The 21,923-nt window shown below is 52.8% G+C and overlaps 8 protein-coding genes and 2 non-coding genes across 10 annotated transcripts; 4 read left to right on the top strand and 6 right to left on the bottom strand.

The window, feature by feature from the left end:
- The first annotated feature begins 590 nt into the window (after nt 1-590).
- On the top strand, nt 591-1,940 carry BDP81DRAFT_158508 (carbonic anhydrase). The gene is made up of 3 exons (XM_060581987.1): nt 591-724; nt 806-916; nt 999-1,940. The coding sequence occupies exons 1-3, from the start codon at nt 709-711 to the stop codon at nt 1,598-1,600; spliced, it is 729 nt and encodes a 242-aa protein (XP_060448712.1). The 5' UTR covers nt 591-708; the 3' UTR covers nt 1,601-1,940.
- Nucleotides 1,780-3,062, bottom strand: BDP81DRAFT_158471 (nuclear transport factor 2). The gene is made up of 6 exons (XM_060581986.1): nt 2,909-3,062; nt 2,725-2,742; nt 2,559-2,623; nt 2,432-2,503; nt 2,259-2,357; nt 1,780-2,193 (listed from the first exon to the last, which is right to left on the bottom strand). The coding sequence occupies exons 1-6, from the start codon at nt 2,916-2,918 to the stop codon at nt 2,080-2,082; spliced, it is 378 nt and encodes a 125-aa protein (XP_060448711.1). The 5' UTR covers nt 2,919-3,062; the 3' UTR covers nt 1,780-2,079.
- A 1,609-nt stretch (nt 3,063-4,671) lies between these two features.
- On the bottom strand, nt 4,672-4,753 carry BDP81DRAFT_t89. The gene has a single exon. It is a non-coding gene; the product is annotated as a tRNA-Leu (tRNA).
- A 134-nt stretch (nt 4,754-4,887) lies between these two features.
- On the bottom strand, nt 4,888-7,308 carry BDP81DRAFT_342031 (glycosyl hydrolase). The gene is made up of 11 exons (XM_060586038.1): nt 7,039-7,308; nt 6,938-6,989; nt 6,776-6,908; nt 6,574-6,716; nt 6,418-6,502; nt 6,308-6,368; nt 6,143-6,256; nt 6,030-6,078; nt 5,802-5,981; nt 5,112-5,749; nt 4,888-5,062 (listed from the first exon to the last, which is right to left on the bottom strand). Exons 1-11 carry the CDS (start codon nt 7,265-7,267, stop codon nt 4,959-4,961), a joined length of 1,788 nt encoding a protein of 595 aa, XP_060448710.1. The 5' UTR covers nt 7,268-7,308; the 3' UTR covers nt 4,888-4,958.
- Nucleotides 7,309-8,272: 964 nt separating this feature from the next.
- BDP81DRAFT_458333 (casein kinase II regulatory subunit) lies at nt 8,273-9,426 on the bottom strand (the record flags this gene model as incomplete). The annotated part of the gene is made up of 2 exons (XM_060593401.1): nt 8,273-9,145; nt 9,268-9,426. 2 exons carry the CDS (start codon nt 9,424-9,426, stop codon nt 8,273-8,275), a joined length of 1,032 nt encoding a protein of 343 aa, XP_060448709.1.
- Nucleotides 9,427-10,117: 691 nt separating this feature from the next.
- On the top strand, nt 10,118-11,291 carry BDP81DRAFT_419355 (JmjC domain-containing protein). The gene has a single exon (XM_060589765.1). It carries the CDS (start codon nt 10,178-10,180, stop codon nt 11,216-11,218), a length of 1,041 nt encoding a protein of 346 aa, XP_060448708.1. The 5' UTR covers nt 10,118-10,177; the 3' UTR covers nt 11,219-11,291.
- Nucleotides 11,292-11,596: 305 nt separating this feature from the next.
- On the top strand, nt 11,597-11,668 carry BDP81DRAFT_t97. The gene has a single exon. It is a non-coding gene; the product is annotated as a tRNA-Met (tRNA).
- A 258-nt stretch (nt 11,669-11,926) lies between these two features.
- Nucleotides 11,927-13,668, bottom strand: BDP81DRAFT_312673 (cytochrome P450; the record flags this gene model as incomplete). Its single annotated transcript, XM_060583829.1, has 4 exons — nt 11,927-12,874; nt 12,959-13,185; nt 13,242-13,486; nt 13,562-13,668. The coding sequence occupies 4 exons, from the start codon at nt 13,666-13,668 to the stop codon at nt 11,927-11,929; spliced, it is 1,527 nt and encodes a 508-aa protein (XP_060448707.1).
- Nucleotides 13,669-14,759: 1,091 nt separating this feature from the next.
- BDP81DRAFT_390849 (uncharacterized protein) lies at nt 14,760-15,722 on the top strand (the record flags this gene model as incomplete). The annotated part of the gene is made up of 2 exons (XM_060587463.1): nt 14,760-14,812; nt 14,897-15,722. The coding sequence occupies 2 exons, from the start codon at nt 14,760-14,762 to the stop codon at nt 15,720-15,722; spliced, it is 879 nt and encodes a 292-aa protein (XP_060448706.1).
- A 642-nt stretch (nt 15,723-16,364) lies between these two features.
- BDP81DRAFT_390848 (phosphoenolpyruvate carboxykinase) lies at nt 16,365-19,300 on the bottom strand (the record flags this gene model as incomplete). Its single annotated transcript, XM_060587462.1, has 5 exons — nt 16,365-17,708; nt 18,473-18,506; nt 18,613-18,855; nt 18,943-18,991; nt 19,195-19,300. The coding sequence occupies 5 exons, from the start codon at nt 19,298-19,300 to the stop codon at nt 16,365-16,367; spliced, it is 1,776 nt and encodes a 591-aa protein (XP_060448705.1).
- Nucleotides 19,301-21,923: the final 2,623 nt, after the last annotated feature.

The raw sequence follows: 21,923 nt of genomic DNA, 5'->3' as shown, positions 1-21,923 counted from the left end.
TTCCCCTCTCTCAGTCTCTCTCTCTGTTTCCTATCCTTGCTTCCTTCGCTGGAGGCTCGGAATCTCTTTGCATATGTCGATTCTCGTCACGCATCACTAGCTCAATACATCTTGCTTATACTCAAGTGGCACGACCAGTCCGCAAGAAAACCCCAGGTTACACTACGGCATTCGGCGTTGGCCACCACCACCACCATCTTCAAATCTCAGACTCCCAAAGTCCCTACCAACCAGCTCCAACTCGCATACCATCGGCCGGACAGGAAGTCAGGCATTCTACATTCGATCCTGCGGCCTTGTGTTCCCACCTACGTCGACACCGGCATCGTACCTTCGTAGCCAAGGACGTCCGACAACTTTGACGTCTGCCGTGCGTTGTATACAGTCAGAAATCAGCTTTCCTTTCCCAGCAGTGAACCGGCCCGGCTTGTCTACCTCGCAGCAGGAACGAGCGTCAGTCAAGGGTCTCATATATCACTACTCTTTTTCGGGTTTGAAAAGCTACAGCTGGGCAGGTCTCAGCCAGGTTGCGTACACACAGCATCCGGACACAGGAGCAACACGTACCGTTTTCCTCCTTGCACACTAGAATCAGCTATTGCGTCCTTGCCGACTATCGATCGAGTCGTAGTCGAATTCTCCTAGATACCCCCCGCAGCGTTGCTCTTACATTTGAGTCTGGCTGCGTCAAGTGTACATTCGATCACAATGGCTTTCCATGACCGTAAGTACCCGACCATCTCCCTTGGGCAACAGAGTCCTCTTTCAAGACAAACATGCTGACGTTCCATCGTCATGGATAAAGAGAACAAATTCCTCTACGCCTTGAGCTCCAACCAAGCTTGGGCTGGATACAAATCACACCAGAACCCTGCCTTCTTCAAGAACCTTGCCTCAGGACAGTCACCTTCAATCTGTAAGTTCATCATCTGCGAATGCTAGCATCGATGCTCTCTTCCTTTACTCCGATGGCTAACGTATCGCCGTACAAAAAATAGTGTGGCTAGGATGCTCTGATTCTCGTGTCCCCGAGACAACAATCCTGGGCCTTCAACCCGGTGACGTCTTTGTCCACCGCAACATCGCCAACATCGTGGCCCCGACAGACATCAACACATCCGCCGTCATAGAGTACGCCGTCGCCCACCTCAAGGTCAAGCACGTCGTGCTCTGCGGCCACTCGGCCTGCGGCGGCGCCAAAGCGGCGCTGGGCGACTCCCGCGTCGGAGGCGTCCTCGATACCTGGCTCACTCCCTTGAAGACAGTCCGCGCCCAAAACGCAAAGGAGTTGGACGCCATCAAGAACGAGGACCACAAGGCGGTCCGCATCGCTGAGATGAATGTCGAGACCGGCGTCAACGTGCTCATGGCCAACTTCACCGTCCAGGAGGCTATCAAAGAGCGCGGCATGACTGTCCACGGCTGTATCTTTGACATTGCCAGTGGCCGTATCCGCGACCTTGGCTTCGGAACCATGGGCCCCGGTGCCACTCGTAACGGCATTATCAAGAACGGAGGTGGGGAAGAGGAGATCGTCCGCGGTCAACATGCCCAGCTCGTGTTTCGTGACAGCGGAGACGCCCACATGCAAGTTCGTTGAAGGTGGGAAGGACGGCAATGCGATGATGATGTAACACCAATGGGCTCCGTCTAGATACGGTGACCACTTGTCTCAAGTTTGACAGTGAGGGGGCGATGTTTGATTTTCTCCTTTGGGTTCTCATTCTTGTACTGAAAGTTATGCGAGGCGCAGGAAACGGAATGACAGGCAAAATCAAGGCCACAAAGTCATGCAAAGATATCAAGGGGCGTCATAGGTTTTTTGAGTTCATGTGATAATAATAGGGGTATTTTCCCATTTCTCTAAGGAGCCATGTGTGGACAGAGCCGTCTTTGGATTCCTTGAAACGTGAAATGGTATCCTTGCCAACGTGCTCGCCTCAACCCGGCGTAGATTAAAGGGAGTGAGAAATCGAAGGAGACAGAGATTCTTTTATCCTGCCCTCAGCCATGCCCCGGTCCCTCGAAGTCAGATATTGGGCCTCATCAAATCGTACTCTCCTGAAGTGCGTGGAGAATTTATGCAGCGTAGACCAGCTTGAAAATGTCGTTGAAGACGAAGTAGCTGCCAGAGGGATCACGCAGAAGCTGGAAAGCCTGGGTGTAGCTCATGGGGCGCTGCTCCTCATCGACCTGTTTTTCTTGGTTAGACAAGACTTGCAACGGCGGAACAGCCACAAGGCATATTGTATACATACCAAAAGCTGGCCAGTGACGAGGATGATAATGCCGCCCTCTGTGGTGGGCTGGGAGTCGAGGGTGGTGACCTGGTGCTTCACCTTCTCGAAGGGCAGGGACTGTGGCGCAGGGGTTAGTAACTCGACTACAGGCGGCGCATTGCAGTTGCGCAGTCTCTTCGGGGAATACGCACGGAGAGCTTCTCGACGATGGAGTTGACACCAAGGGAAGAAGCAGACTCGAAAGTCAGCATAGACTGCTCACGCTGTTGTCGATGTTAGCGAGGGCCTAGACGATTCATGTGGCAGTATGGTTCTCACGTAGAGGCTGGCAAGTTGCTTGCGGTCCGTGTCGAACTGGTTGTAGTAGAACTCGATGAACTGCTCTGTTTGCGTTGTGGAGGCCGTCAGTATGCTCAGTGTCGAAGGGCAAGCAGCGGCATCGCAATGCAGGCTTGTTCGGCTTTCGGGTATGGAAAGCACTCACTTGCGATTTCCTCGAAGTCTGCGAAGGAGAATCGGTCAGCTATCTACCCATTTACTTGGTTCGATGAAGAGCGAAAAAAACACGGCAATATCATAGACATGCGGGGCAACACGCAGAGCGAGCGCGCGCGCAAGTACAATAGCTGGGGCAGCGATGGGGACGGTTGAGTGCATTATTGACTTACTGGTCGCCATCTTGTCTGATTTGAAAGGGGTAGCTGTGTTGAAGACGATGAGGTTTCGAGTCGGAGGGAGGGGTCGGTTTGTTTACGGTGGACTTTGAAGCGATCGAGACTTTTGTCGGAGGAGAGCTTTCGCCGGTCGCCAGGCTGAGCAACGAAGGAGGGGTGATGGGTAAAGAGGGGCGGGGGACTAATACAATAGAATCGAATGGCAGGGGCGCGGCGCACAGCGCACACGCAACGGAAGGCTAAGGTACCTTGGGCACTGCGTCACTGCGGCCAGGTACCTAACGTCACCTGTCGGGCAACTTCCAGATTTCAGGCATAGGGCAGTACCTGGCCGGGTCTTTGGGCCTGGTCTCCAATATTGATGGCGGCGGGGGGTTCTGACATCTGTGACCTACTGGGCAACCCCTTCAAGTGTTAGAATGCGATTGTGCAAGTATTAAATGGCAGCTACTGTCATAAATGGCGGGGTGATTCTTAATTCGAGGGATAGATGCAGATAAACGTTCCTTGGTGGGGACGGGGAGCCGCCTATTGCCTAAGGCTCAACTTGTTTCCATCATCTGAAGTAAGCGAGCCTGTTCCGCATGGGCCGTGCGCCGCCGAGATCGACTACAAAAAAATCTTTTCCGTTTCCTCCAAGAATCAAGCTCTTCTTCACTCCGATATCAAGGACGATCCAACCCGAACGAGTATCGACCTTTTATGAGCATCTCAACGGTCAACTGTACTTCAGTACGCAACTCGCTCATGCTATATATACCCTGCGTGCTCTGCCTTCACGCGATGCGACTGCTTCACCTCGGATTCTAACTCACCACAATCTGCACACAGAACCTGAAGTGCTCGGTAAGCTCTTGATCTCATTTTTTTCTACACACTCGACCCTTTTGCGGGTTGCTACGTTGATGATCAACTCTTCCATTAAGAACGGCCAACAGAAAATACTATGTTGATTCAAATATATCAAGCTCAACAGTCTGAATGTAGCTTTGAAGCAAAACTTTATCAAGCATTTGTTAGCATTAGAGCACTAGCTAACCTGGACACAATTAGATTCTTGCACCTTGACATTGGTCAACAAACCTGCTAGATTAGGAGGGACTGTAATCTGTACACGTCTGTAGAATCAATGCTTAATAATTCTGAAATTGCTCCTCGTCTGTGACCGCTGTGCTGCTATGTAGTGATGTGTTCCCCAGTTCGTCCCGAGATACTGGACGAGCAAGATGGTGTGACGCTTCAAGGGCGCGGAAGAGGCTCCGACGTCTGAATCGACAGTTCGTCGATCTCAATCGGCATTGTGATCCTGGAGTACTAGTGCGGTGAACTCGAATAGAGGAGAATTTGGGTGTTCTCAACGCATCTGGTGCTGCTGCTGTTCTTCGGTGACGACCTTGGCAGACATTAGCAGAGCCAACGATTCCCGTCAGCTAGCTGCAAGCTGCTACCGGTCTTGCAATTGTGAAATTTGTCTAGATACCTGTAGGCGTAGCACTGCTTCCTGCCTGAATATGCCATAGGTTCGTCTTATAACTGTGATCATTGCAATGCTGGAATCAACATGCCCGCAATCACCATGTACACCCAAACTAGGCCAGCGAACATGGCAAAATGGAGTAGCTCATCCTCCGAATCTGACGTGGCTACGATTCCCCAAGCCAAATATACATAATCCGTGACTGGCTAGGTAGGGTATCACTTCCTCAATCCCCCAAGAGATTGAGTAACTCGATACCATCGTGAACAGCAAAACTTAATGACAAGAGTGGGATTCGAACCCACGCCAATTACTTGACTAGCACCTGAAGCTAGCGCCTTAGACCGCTCGGCCATCTTGCCTGTTGCGTTGTGATACTAAGGGGTGAGGCATACGATGTACGAGATCGGTGTGCAGACGCGAATGTTAACACACGACCTTGATCACATGAGAGGACGAGAGCTTGGAAGGCTTTGTGTATCAATAGGTCAGTGCAGAGTAACGTCACGTAGCTTGCTCGTAGACCACATATGACTTCCAAATAACATGATATGCTTGTGGTGGTTCTTAATCTCTGAACTGCCCCTGAGGAGTGTACTTCCAGTTCGAGAGATAAGCAGGCGTATCTCCAGCACCACCATTGCTGGTCGAGTAGGCACCAAGAAAGACACCTATGAAAGGTCAGCAGAAGCTCTTCTCTAGCAACAGCAAGAGGCTCACCTGTAAATCCCCAGCTCACTGCATCGTTGGAGGCATAGACAATGGTCTTGGCCTGGGAAGCTGCTCCAGCCGGCCCTGCAGAGAACGAGTAATGCGTCATGTTCACCGCCTTGATCTCCAAGCTCAGTGGCTTACCGACCCAATCCTCTGGTACGGGTGCCACAATATCCGCAGGGACAGGAACATACGATATACCTCGGAACCGGAAATGAAGCTTGAGTTCACTCGGGCTTCCCCCCGTCGTTGGATTTTGGCCCGGGAAGGCTTGAGTACTCGCGCTCGCGGGTAGCAAGACAACACCTAAGTTAAGGTGATGGTTTTGCGTAAGAAAGACCGTAACGCCAGCTTCTTCCTCTTCCTTTGTGGGTTGAAAGTCCAGCTCGACGCTGTAGGTAAAGAGTGTGTCTTGCTGTCTTCTACCAATGAATGTCTGCCCTTCTGGACCCGCGTAGTTCCCGTTGAGAGCGGTAAGATTGAGTTTGGAGGGCGTTAGGCGTAAGCTGTTGGGCCTTTCAGGGGGCGAGACTGTGTATGAGCTTTCGATTGGAAACCGCCAATACGTGAGGTGGTCTGGAATGGCCGAATTGGGGGCGAAGTCAAAAGCGTCACCTTCGACTTCTCCCAGCGAGATCAGTTGGCTAGGCCAGTTAGTAGAGGCTGCATGAGGAGGACAAGAGATGTAATCCGTACCCAGATCCCTCAATATCCAGATTCTCTAACGGCATTTCCCAGCCACTCATCTTCCCTTCGATAGGGGTAAAGTATGGCCATTCCCCTTCGCTCCACGTTGCCGAAGTCATGACTGTCTCACGTCCCATTGGGAAGTTGAGCCATTCTGGTCCTGATCTCGTGGATAAAGCGACGCACCACCTGGTTCTCATTAGCTACTTGAAGGACAACAACGGTGGAGCTCCTCACCAATTGCCAGAAGCATCTTGGAATAAGTCGGCATGTCCGACAGTTTGAACTGATCTCCGTTAGCCTAGTGGTCAGTAACCATGCAAAGAAAGCATTCTTGGCGCTTTACTAACAGTAATTGGTTGTGTTGGCGTTGGTAAGGGCAGGGTTCAACGGGTTTGACAGGTACGGGCCGCCAACATTCTCTGAGCGGGCCATCGTGACCATGTGACCGAGTCCAGTGCCGCCTATCAATTTGCTATCAGCTCTCTGAACATATTTGCTGTTCTTGGACTCACCTTCGGCAGCCAGTAGATAGTAGTAGCCGTCATTACGATATATGTGTGGTCCCTCCGGTGCCTAGCTCCCTGTTAGTCCTGCCGAAATCTTCAGTATTCCTCTCACTGACCAAGCCGCCCGTTCCATTCCAAATAGTCCTCCATTCGCCGACCTCTCCAGTGTTGAGGTCGGCCTCCGCCTGTTGAATCCACGGCCTTTTTCATAGTTTTAGCGTTCTTGACTTCCCGCTTCTCGCCAGAGTGGTTCTCATATCCACAACACTTACCCAATCTTCCAGGCGTGAGCACCATTGATATACGTCTTACCATCATCGTCCCAGAATGGCTCCGTATCATACCCTTCAAACTCGAAATGAATCGCGTCGGTCCACGATTCCGGATCAAAGGGATCTCGCGCCTTGAAGATGATCTTGAACCAAGAGTTGAGTCAGAAAGCGTCAAAAAGGAGAGCGTGGATTCGGATCATACGTTGTCCCATCTCGAAGCATCTGCCGCGTCTCTGTCATCGTCTACGAGAGTCGTCACAAGCCAAAAAGTATCATCATGGTAGCGCAATGTTGGCGCCCAGATGCCACTTAATTCCGTCAGCCAAGCTGCGCCTCTTGACATCAGGAGACTTGCCTCGTGGACCGATTTGTCTCTGCAATTCGAGGAAGCTGTTCTCTTCTATTCAAAACATGCCCTAGACTGTGTAAGTGAAAAATTTACTCTCTTAATTCATCAGAACATACCGACTAGTTTCCAATTCTGCAAGTCCTTGCTAGCATGAAGGGGAATGCCGGGGAATGCATTGAAACTGGATGATGCGCAGAAGAAGGTATCATTCCACTCAGGGACGAAAATACAACTAGGGTCTGGATGGAATCCTGGAATTATTGGGTTGTAGAAGGTCGAGTTGGATCCCAGTGCCGTTGAAGAAATGGTCAGCCACGCGGCTGCTATTACAAGTGACAACATCATGTCTACTATAATGCATATGAATTGCCCTTCCCTATAACATGATACTCGGTAGGCATCTTCGAGACTACATGGGCGACTTATAGGCGAACTGGAGAGCCATGGCAATCACATTAAACTTGCTCGGGAGATCTAACAACGAACAAGCCTAGTACCAGTCCCCCGCATCGTTGGTACAGGGTGACATCATCCGGGTAAATAGCAGACATAGGGTAAATAGACAGGAGTTCAATTGTAGACTTGTCTAGCATTCACCCGGGATCGTATAGTCCTCTCATCGACTCTTTCCCGCATGGGTTTGTGGGTCTAGGAAGATCGTCTGGGGCATTAAGCATGATGGCGATCCCAGATACATGCGGCCGGGAGGAGAGGAGCAGGTGGTAAGAGGAGGGGGCGGGGTGGAATCGAAAGTGTTAGCCCAGTACTACGCTGCTAGCAGTCAGATCCGAGCCAGCAGATGCACGGCAGTGGAAGACGCAGCGTGGACGTCGAGTTGCGTATCCAATGGGGAAGAGACGGGTTTCACGTGGGCCTTTGCTGCCTACAAGGGGTTATGACGCTGAGCCGTTTCCCAGAGGCATCGTCTCCCTGTATCGCGACGAGGGCGGGGTGAGGAGTCCTTGTTTTCGACCGTCGAATTGCATGCAGTCTATATTCTGTGTCCCGAGGCCCAGAAATGCAATGGCCATCGCATTAAGCCTATACAACAGGCACCAATGCCTGCAAAAAAGAATTGAAACCCGAGTTCGTGTAACGGCATGAGTTCTTTACTTCAGTAATGCATCTCCCTTAGCAACGCCGTACCTCTTTCATCAACGGAGATCAGGATGTGCCTCCTAAACGCCATCTACCTTATGCAGGGCAGCCGTTTTGACCGTCTCGCTCGATCTGCACCGACATCTTTCTTTCGCTGGCCTGTTGCCTCCATCCCGGCGCGGCGCCACACCCGCCGCCCGACCCCGGAGGACTACCGGTCCCATAAGTACGAATCGTTTTCCAAACCAACACCTAAAGCTCCGACTCTGCACCATTCGTCTCCACGGCCATAGGACTGCCGTTCTGCGCCTGACGTTGCGCTGCACGGAGACGCGCGTTACCCGGAGGGGCACGGCGACGGGGTGTGGGCCGGCCGTTGCCGTTCATGTTCTCGTCGTCCTCGTCTGAATCGTGCTCATCCGCATACAGACGCGCCTCGTCCAGCTCAGTCATGCCATCCGGCCTGTCCCTCAACCACTGCATCCGAGGGCCCGACTTTGCGATCTCGGAGACGCGGAAACCGTAGATACGGGGTTCGTATATACGCCCAGCGCCCAAGCCTGGTGCAATGTTCTTAGCGTACATGCCGTTGATCATCTCGAGTGAATCATCGTTGATGCGTGCACCGCCGCTGCTGAGAACCTCAGCCCCACGCTTAGTGAGGTCGTATTCCGGGAAAGTGAGGAGGAAGAGGGCACCAAAGGTACGGCCGAAGAATGCACCGTCGACCGTTTGGAAACGGCTGTTGGGAGGGACATAGACGTCGAGGCAGGAGGGGCAGAATAGCTTCACAGTGTCTTCGCCGGGAATATCAGAGAGACCGACAGGGAGTGTTCTCGCTTGGTCGCAGTTGGTGCGGGGGCAGCAGCCGAAATGGCCCAACTCGTACTTCTCGCTCATCTGTTGAATACCCGCCCTCGAGCAGATGAATCGCTGATGGATCAAGCCGTAAAGCATCTCGGACGACGACTCGATAACGCTAAGGTCGCTAGCCATGCGGCTGTGTTGTCTCCGGTCGTGTCTGGGGCCGAGTCGATCCTGATCTCCCGAATCGTTCTCGTCTTCGTCTTCATCTTCCTCCTCTTCTTCGTCCTCGTCCTCTTCAGGCTCCACGTCAAGAATCATCTGTGCAGGTCAAGTCAGTATTGACATCTATCGCGCAGCCCGGGGGCTGAAAAGGTCGATCAAGCTCCCAATCGCAAAAATAAAAATAAAAAGTATTCATGCGTTAAAAAAAACCTGCATACCTCGAGTGCCTCCTTGTACATCGCGACCTGGTTTTGCAGGCCAGTGAGGTTGAAGTCATCCTCGATGAACTCCTCAGAAACCTCAGCGAAGTATTCATGGCCGAGTAGAGAGCAGAAGGAAGAAATCCAAGACTCCGGGGCCCCCGAAGAGGTGGACATGTCGTCGAGGTAATCCAAGGTGATGGTATTGACGGGGTGTCGTTTAAAAATGGGTTGGGTTGCGACGCGGGCAAGCACGCGCGATACAGTCGTCGGATGGAGGACGGCGATGGTCTCCGAACAGCTGCTTTGGATATCGATAGTCTCCCAGCAGGGGCGCAAAGGTGGCGGGGTAGTTGGTGGGCGTGACGGGTCAAGTGCGGCGCATGTCGAGCGCGAAGGACGACGTCGGCGATGGGGAAGTTGCAGAGTCGAGGGATGATGTCGCGAGCGGTCGGATGCTGTGCCCTTAGCAAAGTTGAGTTGCGATACAGAGAAATCTTTCCCGGTCCTTTTTTGGGCGGCAGGGAAGAGAAGCGGTATTTGGAGCCTCTCAGCAAAAGCTGTAGTTGTGGTGGGTGGGCTGTGGACTGCGGTGCCTCACGAAGAGCCCAGCCCGCTGAGATTACGTCCAATCACTGTGCTGGTCTGTGCGCGCTCGATTAGTCCTTCGGTGGGCGGGCCTGCTGTTGTTCCCTTCGCCGGTCCTCTCGGTGAGAGCGCTTCCTCTCGCTTGCTCCATTGCTGTTCACCGAGATGTCTTTTCCATAGGTACGTAGCCACGTGATGTCAAGTCAAATTACTTGCTCCTTCCTGCCCTTCCCAAGGTAGGTAGCCTGCTGACCACTTGTGTTGTTATACAGAATTCGTCTTTTTTTTTTTTTTTTTTTTTGAAGAACTTTGGCCTTTGATTACTATCTCACTCTCAGACATGAAGCATCTTGTCCGGGGGTGTTGCCGCACGCTCAGGTCACCCCAAACTCATCGAGGGTTTTCGACGGTGAACTCGGCAGAAGCTATTAAGTCACCATTTGACGCAGTCGACATTGATGACTTCCGAAAATCGTCATTCACACCAGGGAAGCCACTTCTGTTTCAACAGTCTTCCAAACCCGGTCATCAGAGCTCCTTCTCGGCTTCTTCAAAATGGTTCGCGCAAGACGAGGCCATCCAATCTCCAGCCCCTAATCAGGGACCAGTCACCAAATTTACTCCCTACCTGGACCGATTCGCTCACCATATGTTCCCATACGAATTCATGAGCCCTCAGACCACCGAAGAATCTGGAGTTGTAGTGAACACCACAACCCAGTTTCTTGCATGGCTCGCGTCTGACCCGGATCCCATGGGCGCAGTGCTAGCAGGCATCGTTCACGCAGCATCCAACCCGAATGCCTCGGAGCCAAAGTTCTCGTCCTTCGTTGCGCCCCTCCAACTTCTCCTAAAGGCAGCAGAGTTCAACAGCCTGCACGAGAAGAAGATCAAGCAGCTCTACATAGCCCAGGCTCAACTCCCAGATCTGCCTATAGAACTCCAAGAAGACCTACCCATCCCACGTATAGTCTTGGAAGCCGGTAAAGGCGATGTCTACAACTCGAGCTTATGGCTCGGGTTGGAACCGACATATACTCCGTTACACCGCGACCCGAATCCTAATCTGTTTTGCCAGCTTGTCGGCAGCAAAACAGTCCGCCTGTTACCGCCGTCATCTGGCGATCGGCTGTATCGTCAGGTACAGACCCAGCTTCAGCAGTCGGGGAGTAGTCGCATCAGATCGACGGAAATGATGGAGGGCCGCGAGAGGGTGGCAATGAACACAGCTATTTGGGGATTGGACAGTCATGAGGATATTACAGAGGCCCACTTAAGTCCGGGAAATGCTCTCTTCATTCCGAAGGGCTGGTGGCATAGTGTAAAGAGTGGGCATCATGATGGGAGGTTGAATGCCTCTGTGAATTGGTGGTTCAGGTAATTATGAGAAGACTAGAGAAAACTAGAAATGATGAACAAAATTCTAGCACATAATAGGCTCTTGATCCTTCATTCAATTAATATCTTTCCAAAACTCTACATGGTCTGTGTGAGTGAGCGGACTTGATGATACAATAGCGCAGTTGTGTACTTCCCCGACTTGGGATTGCTCAACAAGTGATCAGACCCGGAGCCCCCAATATAATATCGGGCTTCCACATAAGTGGACGCAGAGGCTTGAGTTTACTCAATGCTCAAGAAACTTTTGGCGATTTGAGAAAGGCCCGCCAAATTCTTGAGCTCTTGCTCTGTGCAGATGAAGAAAGCATTGATAGGGGCCGATCTGCGCCAGAATTGTCAGCAATCAGCCCCACATCAAAGCACAATAGCTCAGGGGTAGAGCGCTGGGCTCATAACCCAGAGGTCCCTGGATCGAAACCAGGTTGTGCTATTTCTTTGGCGATTTTCGGTGCTAGTCTATGCTTTTTGGCCTTTTCGATCCCTTATGTACCTAAGAACGATCTCCTGCATTCTCATTTTTGACCTGGCTGTGCGGATGTGCGAGATTGGTCCCTCTTCGTTGTTGGTGGCCCGTTGGGAGCAACATCGTAAATCCTATTTGTAGAAGCCAGGTTACCTTCAGCACTTGAGAATGATCACCAAAGGGAATCGCATAGTACATTTGAGGAAGACAGATTCATCATTAGACTTAGACATCAGGCCTACGGTGTACAATACAGGGCAGACCATCCTTCATCGGCAACGTAAGACTACTCTTGCTGACCCTCGTCGAGTCATCGACTCTCACGCAATCAAATAGGCCAGCCACAGTCGCAATCACTTGCACGGCAATGATCTCAGCCATCTTCTTTCCCAAACACGTCCTCGGACCGCCGTTAAAGACTGGGAACTCGGAGGTGCTCTTGTTGATAACTTTCCCGTCCACCAGCCATCGCTCCGGCCGGAAGTGGTCCGCGTCAGGACCCCATGTGCTGCGCGAGCGGTTCATCGCCCAGGTGCACCAGACAATGACGGAATTCTGGGGCAAAAAGGTGTCGTCTGGTAGCGTCGTCGCCTGAACGGCCTGCTTTATCTCGAAAGGAATCGGCGGGAAGATGCGTAGCGCTTCGTAGAAGACGGAGAATACGTACGGCATCGTATTCGGGTTACCATGTTCCGCAATGGCTTTCTCGAGGGTGTCCTCGTCCTTGCTATCCTCCCTGATGTGGTCGACTTCCTCGCGGATCTTGGCCACGACCTCGGGGTGTTGCATGAGCAGGTAGAATGTCCACGTAAGAGCCTGCGCCGTGGTATCTTTACCTGCGGAGAGGTAGTTCAGCGCGGCATCGGCGACGAGCTGCTCGTCGCCAATGAAGTCTAGTAACGACTGTACCAGACTGCCGGATATGTCGTCGAGCCTGTCGCTTTCCGGGTCTTTTGAAACGTGAGACTCGTGTTTAAGGGACTCTCGTCTGTCTCTCATCGCGCTGGAGACTATGCTCTGCCCAAAGGACTTGACAATGGAGATGGATTTCCTCAGACGGGCGCCAGTGAAGACTTCTGTGAGCAGCCATAGTGGATTTTGGAACCGTTCGGCAGTTGCGCCAGATGCGTGGTCGAAAGCCAGGCCGAATGTGTCTTCTGCGTGCATTTCCATCTATGCTGTGCGTCAGATAAAAGAGATCGCAGGACTGACGAGCAAGACAAGGTCAGGGTAAACTGGAGTAGAATTACAACGTACATTGTAAGCCATTTTCCCCATGAGCTGGGTCGTGATCTCGTGAAAGACAGCTTGTAAGTCCACGACGTCATTGCCGGACTGGCTCTCCAGGAAAGCAACACTCTGAGAAAGATACGGCGGCAGCGCCACGTCCGTCAAAACTCTCAGGTTTGCAGTGTTGAGAAAGTTGAGGCCAGCCTTTCGCTGGACCTTCCACAACTCGCCATCAACGTTGATGATGCCGTTCCCTGTCGGACCGTAAGCTAGGTGACCCTCACGGTCGAGATTTGGTCCTGGTACCAACCAAACAAGTCCCTAGATCTCCCTTTGAAGAACTCGCCTTTGGCAAATATGCCCTCGTTCTTGAAGACGTATTCTAGGTTCTTGGGATCGCTGATGATAACCCCAGGGGGCAGACTGGGAACGGAGATCTGTAGCGTTTCATAGCCGTAGAGTCGTTCACACTTGGTGAACCATTCGAACAGCTTCTGGCGGTCTCTGAGGAAAATGATGCCATTGCCAGCAAGTGGCAGTGTGTTGGGAGGTCGTCTGGGCCAAAGTCAACATCCGAGCAAAATGGGGGTGTAAATGATTTCGAGCAACAGTGGACATAGGTGAACTGACCGTAAAGGAACGCCATTCCTCCTCAACTTTGGCTGGCCAAAGATAGCGTATAATAGGAAAGAGACGGCGGCCACTACGAGGGCTGTTGGGGCATTAATCAGTCCCATCACGAGGCAGCGTCTTTGATCTTCCACCCTGGGAACGTGGGTCGACTTTCACACTACCACATGTGCCAGAGAAATCATCCACACTTTCGAGGTTCAAGTTACCGGAATGGAATACTCAGCCGGAACGTGTGACCTTTCGGAACGTGAACCTGAGAATTTTGGTTCCGACTTACTTTCAACCTCAAGAGGGAAGGTGGCGCGGAAGGAAGGCGTTAAGAAGAGACGAGTACGAAAATGGTACCACGAAGTATATGATGACGAAGATGAAAGCCAACACAATTGTCCAATGGCCTCAACGTCTTTAATCGGCGTCGGCCAGTGAGAGGAGAGCAATTGGTAGCTTGCATCCCCCGACGGGGGAACTCAGAGTTCCATTGCACCGCTTCCGAGTGAGTCCACATTACACTAAACATCTTACCCCACTGTCGAAGCTTCAAGCCCTTGGCCCTGGTTGTCTTTTAAGGATAGGGTAGGTAGCTCCCCGCCATCATCATCATGTCCCTTTTTCAGACGCACTTACCCTACACGCCATGATACAGCGAAAAAGTAGCGAGACCGGCAATGTCAACAATGCGCCAATTCGATCCAGCCCGTGGTCGTCTCGTCCTTGGGATCATCTGGCCGGTCCCAGGCCTTCCATCTTGGTGAACTGATGTGAAGGCACGGCCTGCGCACCTATCCGTAGATAGGCGGGCACGTTTCTAGCGGAGCTGGGGGGGGGGGGGGGGTCGGACCCATGTCCGGGCTGGAGCTTTCCCTGTTTCAAGCTCAACACTAGCGAATGCTATAGCTCCCGCACCCGCCACCCCGTGCCGGCTAACGGCAGGGCCACAGGGGGGGACCCCAATTTTGCTTCGAGCTTGTCTGTCTCAACAAGAAAGCACCCCGTGTAATAAAGCTTTCGTGGCCGCCAACTACCTTACTTAACCCCCAACCGATTGCCAGAAGCTACGCATCGGACGCTTCACATGTGATCTTGGACGCCGAGAATCTTACCGCCAGCAACAATCAACTACATTAACTGCTCAATCGGCCACTGGACAGGAACTGGATACCACAACACCAACAGCTTTCATCTCGACGTCATCACGATGGCGCCCCTCGTACCGCGATTCCACCTCTTCGAAATTGACGACCAGACATGGTAACATCCCACCTCCCCAATCCCTCCTCTCACCTTCCACAATTCTCTGGATCCCCGAAGCTAATACAATCTTCCTTCACCTAGGTTCCCCTCCTTCCTCCGCGCCTACGTCCAAGAAGGCCTCCACGCAGCCTGGGTCTACCGCGTCCCCCTCCTCCAAACTTCCTCCCCAGCCCGCCTCGCCGCCCGCATCCTCCAACAAACCCTCGGCCCCCGCCTCCCCTCCTACACCTTCATCGACTTCTGCGCCGGCTCCGGCGGTCCCACCCCATCCATAGAACGCTACGTAAACCGCCACCTCACGGCCCAGAAACAACCCCCCGTCGACTTTGTCCTCACAGACCTGCACCCCAACACCGAGTCCTGGGCCCGCGCCGCCGCGCGCAGCGAGCACATTGGCTACGAACCCAAGAGCGTCGACGCCGCGAACGCGCCGCGCGAGTTGGTGGAGGGGTATACCTCTAAAGGGAAGAAGGTGTTTCGGCTGTTCAATCTGGCGTTCCACCACTTTGACGACCCGCTGGCGAAAGCGATTTTGAAAAACACCCTCGAAACGTCGGATGGCTTCGCGATTATGGAGCTGCAGGGCCGTGATCTCCTGTCCTTCCTGATGCCCGTGACTCTTGGCATCGGGTGCTTCATTTTCGCGCCGCTCTACGCCTGGAGGCTGCGCAGCTTCTCGGTGCTCGTCTTTACCTACCTCATCCCGATCATCCCGTTCGTGTTGGTGTTTGACGGGTACATTTCTGCGCTGCGGACGAGGACGCCGGATGAAGTCGAGGCGCTGATGAAGTCGTGCGGGGGGCGGACCGAGGGGTGGGAGTTTAAGAGCGGGAAGGAGATGCATATGCCGCCGGTTGGATCTGTGAGATGGATTGTGGCGGAGAAGATTTCTTCGAAAGACTGGTAAAATTTTTGGGGGGACCACAAGAAAGAGAAGAAGAATCTGGACTGAGAGGAGAGAATAGATAAACCAAGAATAACGAAAACAAGAGCGACTTGCTGTCTAATTTTGATCAACTGCTACGATTCCATTTACCCGCAAGATATGGTTCACTTGACAATGCGCGGACGTTGACATGAAAGGGGCTAGCCGGTTACAAGTGAATTACTCGATGGAGTCAACATGTCGCACACTGCCTATTTACGTTATAGAGGTAAACCGAGAATCAGTCAACGACTGGCAGGGGTTGGAAGAGAACAGATATTGGTTGATCACATGCATTGAACTCGATATACCATACATGTTAGTAGCAAACATTGATCGACACGTTCACATGAAAGTTTGGAACAGTTATTTTGCTTCATGTTTATTCTCATTCTCATTCTATGAAATGAAGCCCAGAACAGATATCACTCCTGTTTTGACACCCAAATCCCAATACTTGCCGCGGTTATCCAAATCCACGCGACAGTTATGTTCGTGTCGGAACCATGTCGACGACACACCCTGTGAACAATCCCATAAATATACCAAAAAGGTGAATAAAGAAAAAAGCCCTTCATAAATCCATAAATATGATCGCTAATCAACTCAGAGCATGCTTGCGCTTTAAACAACGGGGCCGGCCTTGACAACCTCCTCGGTCGCTTCGCTCGCGTACTTCTGGAAGTTCTCGTTGAAGAGGGTACCGAGCTTCTTGACCTCGGTGTTGAAGCTGTCGTTGCCGGCAGTCCAGGCGGCCTTGGGGTTGAGGAGCTCATCGGGAACGCCGGGGCAGGTCTTGGGAACCTGGAGGTTGAAGACGTCGTAGGTCTCGTACTCGACCTTGGCGAGTTCGCCGGAGTGGATGGCGTCGAGGATGGCGCGGGTGTACTTGAGGGGGCAACGCTTGCCTCCCTGAGCGGCACCGGCACCGACCCAACCGGTGTTGAGGAGCCAGGCGTTGGCGTTGTGGTGCTCGATCTTGTCGGCAAGCATCTTGGCGTAGCGCATGGGGTGCAGGGCCAGGAAGGGCTGGGCGAAGCAGGAGGAGAAGGTGGCCTGGGGCTCGGTGACACCGTCTTCGGTTCCGGCCATCTTGGAGGTGTAACCAGAGATGAAGTGGAACATGGTCTGCGCGCGGTCGAGCTTGGAGATGGGGGGCAGGACACCGCGGGCATCGCAGGTGAGAAGGATGATGTTGGTGGGGTGAGATTCTGACATGCAGGGAATCTTGGCGTTCTGGATGTACTCGATGGGGTAGGCGCAGCGGGTGTTTTCTGTCAAGGTGCAGTCGTCGTAGTCGACAGCACGGGTCTCGGGGTCGAAAACAACGTTCTCGAGGACGGATCCGAAGCGGATGGCACCGAAAATATCGGGCTCCTTCTCGGCGGACAGGCCGATCGTCTTGGCGTAGCAGCCGCCCTCAATGTTGAAGACGCCGCGGTCACTCCAGCAGTGCTCATCGTCACCGATCAGGGCGCGCTGGGGGTCGGCAGACAGGGTGGTCTTGCCGGTACCGGACAGGCCGAAGAAGAGGGTGACGTCGCCGTTCTTGCCCTCGTTGGCAGATGAGTGCAGGGTGAGGACGTTGTGCTTGATAGGCATCTCGTAGAAGAGGACCGTGAAAACACCCTTCTTCATCTCACCGGCGTACTCGGTACCGAGAATGACCATCTCCTTCTCGGCAAAGTTAATGGCGACTGAAGTGCCGGAGGTCATACCCTCGGTGTATCTGTTGGCGGGGAAAGAGCCTGCATTGTAGATGGTGTAGTCGGGGTGGAAGTGCTCCAGCTCCTCACGAGGAGGGCGGATGAGCATGTTTCTCATGAACAGAGCATGGTAGGCGCGGGCGCAGATGACACGGACGCGAATACGGTACTTCTCATCCCAGCCGGCGTAACCGTCGACAACGTAGATGCGGTTTCTGGTGTTGAGGTAATCGATAGCACGCTCGCGGTTGATCTTCCAGACCTAGAAATCTCACATGTCAGCGAATTGCTCAAAGAGAAGTTGGCCCGGGCGCTGGTGTGGGTCCAGGGCCGGGAGAAGCAGGAACAAGGAAGCCGTCGGTACGCGGGGTGTGGAAGGAGAGAGTGGGTGACAGAAGTGGATACACGAGGAAAAAGGGTTTAGCGCGGCTTGCATTGGAAAGTGCGGGACCGGCAACTGCCTTCTTTTCTCATGCGCAGTTACCCAAGGGGGAATGAGGAGGGGTTGCACTCTTGATGACGACACTCCCCAGTCGCAAACTGCACCGAGGAACCTGGCGGGGAACATCGGGGGAAAATCATTGGATGTAGGACATCTCGATGAGTTCCCTCCGGCATGAACCGATGCGATACGCGTGCATCAATTCCTCGGGTTTGTGCAGAAAGGACCAGCGGAAATGGACATTTGCTGCGCGCAGGTGTACCAGTGCCGAGCTGAAACATGACGCATTCATTGACAGCAAAGAGTCTTCGGCAGTGCCTGAGTTCGTTTCGCTGCTGACCCATGGTAGGACCCTCGAGTCTGCAGCAGAAAAGAGCCCAGACATGTTCTCTGAAGTGACTTTTTTGCTGTCTCCGAATGGTCGCGTGACAGACGGCGCTGTTTGGGTGCAAGCGCAGTTGCCATGGCTGAGTGTGTCTTGGGGAAATGCGAATATCCAACCGATGACGAGCCACACAAACAAAGGACCAAGGGGAAGCGTGCCCACAGCACCATGACTCGATCTGGGGTGCGTTTTCTCTTACCTCGGGTGACATGGGCTTGTTAACGGGACCCCACCTGGCGAATATCGTGTTAGCAAATAGTTACGCATTCAATGGTCAGCGCCAGCCGTTCTATAGCTGCGCGCATCGACTATTCTGGTTGAGGGGGAAGGGAAGCTTACCAGATGTCGTTCTTGGAGCTGTCCTCCTCGACAATTCGCTTGTCCAAAGGCGAACGGCCAGTCTTCTTTCCAGAGTAGGCAGTCAGAGCACCACTTGATGTGATGGCGGAACCGGTCTCGTAGACGAGGGCATCTTCGTAGAGGGCGGGGACTGAAGGGTTGGGGATGATGGCGACACGGTCGTAGTCAATGTGCGCGGTCTCGTGGAGCTCCTCCTCAAGCTCAGTGTGCTCCTGGTGAGGACTGCAAGTAATGTGTTAGCCAGCTGTTTCCTTGCGAACCGCCTCCAGGTACTGGACTTGTTGGGTCAAGAATCAGCAGTAAACTTACGCGACACCACCAGGGTGGAGAGGAGTCTTGTTAACGTTGCTAGCGATCACTAAGGGCGCCATATTAGCTACAATTCGTCGATTGGTAGATTGAATGATGATGATGTTTTTGGGTGAGGTGACAGGTGGTGTTAAGAACGAGACCAAGACTGAGTTTGTGTTGTTGTGGGAAATCTCGGAGAGAGAATGGGTGTGTATAAGAGGGGAGATGACGATATAACGGAGATAGGTGTAGGTAGTAGTGTGGACGTACTCTTGCGTAAATCTGCCTGGGTTCCTTCTGCGAGAATCTGAGACTTTGGGCCTTTTACTTTGGGATCGGTGTAAGGAGAAGCAGTTCTCTGGACGGGATCCGACATGGTTATAAAGAATTGAGTCCGTTGGACGGGATGGTCTTTGAGATCGGGTGAAGATGGTTTGGGTCAAGGCTTGGGAGGGCGGCTTGTGGTTCTCGTCCGCTTTCAGGGATCGCAAAGGAATCGTATCCACACTTGTGGAATAAATTGCCCGGGGTGGATGGAGAGAAAGATGGATGGTGAGTAGGTACAAGTGTAGACAAGGCTGCTTTGAGTGGCTTGGGTCTGAAGCTGGACCGAGGATAGGAAAAAAGGCCAGAATGGGGTCTTGGACTTATAAGAACGGGCGCGGCGTGTGGAGTCGCGGGGGCGAAGAGGCCGATGTAACTGGACGAATTGCCGTTGCTGCGAGCTTCACGATATTATCTCGGGTTCGGCGGAGGGGCGTAGATCCCTGTGCGGGTTCGGGATAGAGGAGGAATAGGGATAGAATCGGGAAGACTTGGGGAAGACTCTCGGGAGAGAGTCTTGTCTCGAGCCTTTGTCACTTTGTATCTTTGCATGGTGCTTCCTAGGTTGAAATGGAGGCGTGTAGTACAATACACTAGGTACGGGAGAGATGTGTGGAGGAAAGAGGGGAGGGGTGTATGTCCAGGGGATGTGTGGGCGATGCAAGGAAAAAGACAAAATGAAGAAAAGATACATGCAGCAGCAGCAGCAAGTTGAAGAGTGCGAGGGCATATCGGATTGCCTCATCGTCCCAAGATAACGAGGGCCCGACCTTGTCCGTCGTTTCCCTTCGGGCCATGTTATCGGGGGCTAGGGGGAGGGAACGGGAGGATAGGGAAGGAAAGAGCTGCTATGGAAGTGGAACTGGACAAGTGGAAGTGGTTGTGGCAAGGCAAAGTGAAGGAACGTGGGAACGAATTTCACCATGTTCTCTTAGACAGCGTCTATCATGATGCACAATCCTGCAATCCACAAATCCCACCTTGATCTTGGGTTTGAATTTGGAGCCTTGGAGGTACCTTCTTCTGCACTAACCAAGGTAAAGAATACACCCCTCCAACCCCCCTGCTGGCGTATCCCCACAATCTGCGGGCTTCCTCCGTCTGTCTCCGTTGCGTCGGCCTGGTCCTCCCGAATCCTGGCTAACTTACCTCATCTTTGAAGCCGTCCACCTTCCAAGTACGTAAGTTGGGCATGCCAATTCACCATAGAGAGAGATTCAAAGGGGTCGTCTCTTGCATTTCTGCCCGTCTTCTGCAGGACTCCATTTACAGTTGACGCTTCGTCATTGGCTGCTGGTCTCCTGTAATGCGGTTTGGTAAAAAAGGTACATGGTGGTACAACAGTCAACAGACGAAAGAGTTCGGGCGGCCTCCGGGACAGATCACGCTTGCCGCTACCTACCTTGCCTCTCAATGTCAACTTCTCAGGAAACGGCAGGCCGAAGAATAACTCCATTGGTGACAGGCTACATCATTAAACAGGAAATACGATACTCCCCTGATGTGACTGGGCGCGAAGCAGATATCAGAACGTGGAGGGGAATCCCGTTACATTTCGGCGCCAAAAGGAAGGCCGGACTATGAAGATCAATTATCCCACCCGCCGCTCACCCGGATAATTATTCAAATCTTTTGCTGGGGGGCATTCGGGAAGCCGCCTCCTTGCCGGCACCTTAGGTCATCAACCCGGACAAAGCCGCGTGCAACGCCGAAACTATGTCTGCGAGTTTTGCGCAAGGAAGCCCCATAACTTCGGCTTTCTGACTCGGCATCGAACTCAGCCTTGGAATTAACGCTCTAACTCGGGTAGAAAGCGACCTCGAATTAATGTGCCAATAGAACACGAAACGGGGTTTCCTGATTCACAATAACAAAAATGCATACGAATCAAGTCACCCGTTCCGTGCCGTACCTGCCCCCCCCCGTCCGTCCCAAATCGGTACGTATACCTACCTACCTTACGTCTCCGTTGTCAGAGACCGACCAGTTTGCACATGCTGTACCAAGGTATCTATCTCCCTTCCAGTATCGACTCACACCTGCGTTCGATTACCGCGGTGCCTTGCCGCATCTACACACTACTGTTGTAAGGTGTGCAACCCCCGCTCCCCCTCTTCGTACCTATGTACGAATACAGTACCCTCCAGCCCCAGCCCGCCCTTCACCCCGTCTCCCGCTCAGCCCAGCGAGCCCAGCAACAGGGGGGACAAGAAAAGCACACACGCAGCCAAGCCTTCAAGACAGGTCGGTTTAACATGGGATTGGGAACAATTAGACCAGTTCTCTTCTCATTTTTGATCTGATCTTTTTTTAGCTGCCACGCTGCCTGCTGCGCGGCCCTATCAGCATGTTACCCTGCGGGTTGAGGTTTCTGGGAAATCTCAATGGAACTTCGCTAGTTGCGGCTCCGAATCTTTCCACAAAATCTGAGCAAGACAAGAGCTACACAGAGGAACCGCTCGCACGCACAGAAAGTCTATACGAATACATCTTGGGTTCTAACGCTTCCTTCGTCCCTCCCCCGTTACATGTTTCGTCCCCGCTTTTGAGGCAGACCCGAGTCTTTGAACCCTCCACGGCACTTCCGTTGTCACTTTTTTTTTTCTTCGTCTGCCATTTCTGATACTCACCGTCAGTTTTGAATTGCGTTCTGTCAAGTTTCCAGCTGTTGTACA

Source organism: Colletotrichum phormii, assembly GCF_030913505.1.
Source record: "Colletotrichum phormii strain CBS 102054 chromosome Unknown BDP81scaffold_4, whole genome shotgun sequence".
Lineage (NCBI taxonomy): Eukaryota > Fungi > Ascomycota > Sordariomycetes > Glomerellales > Glomerellaceae > Colletotrichum > Colletotrichum phormii.
The sequence above is the reverse complement of the archived record's forward strand: the minus strand, read 5'-3'. Positions and strand labels throughout refer to the sequence as shown.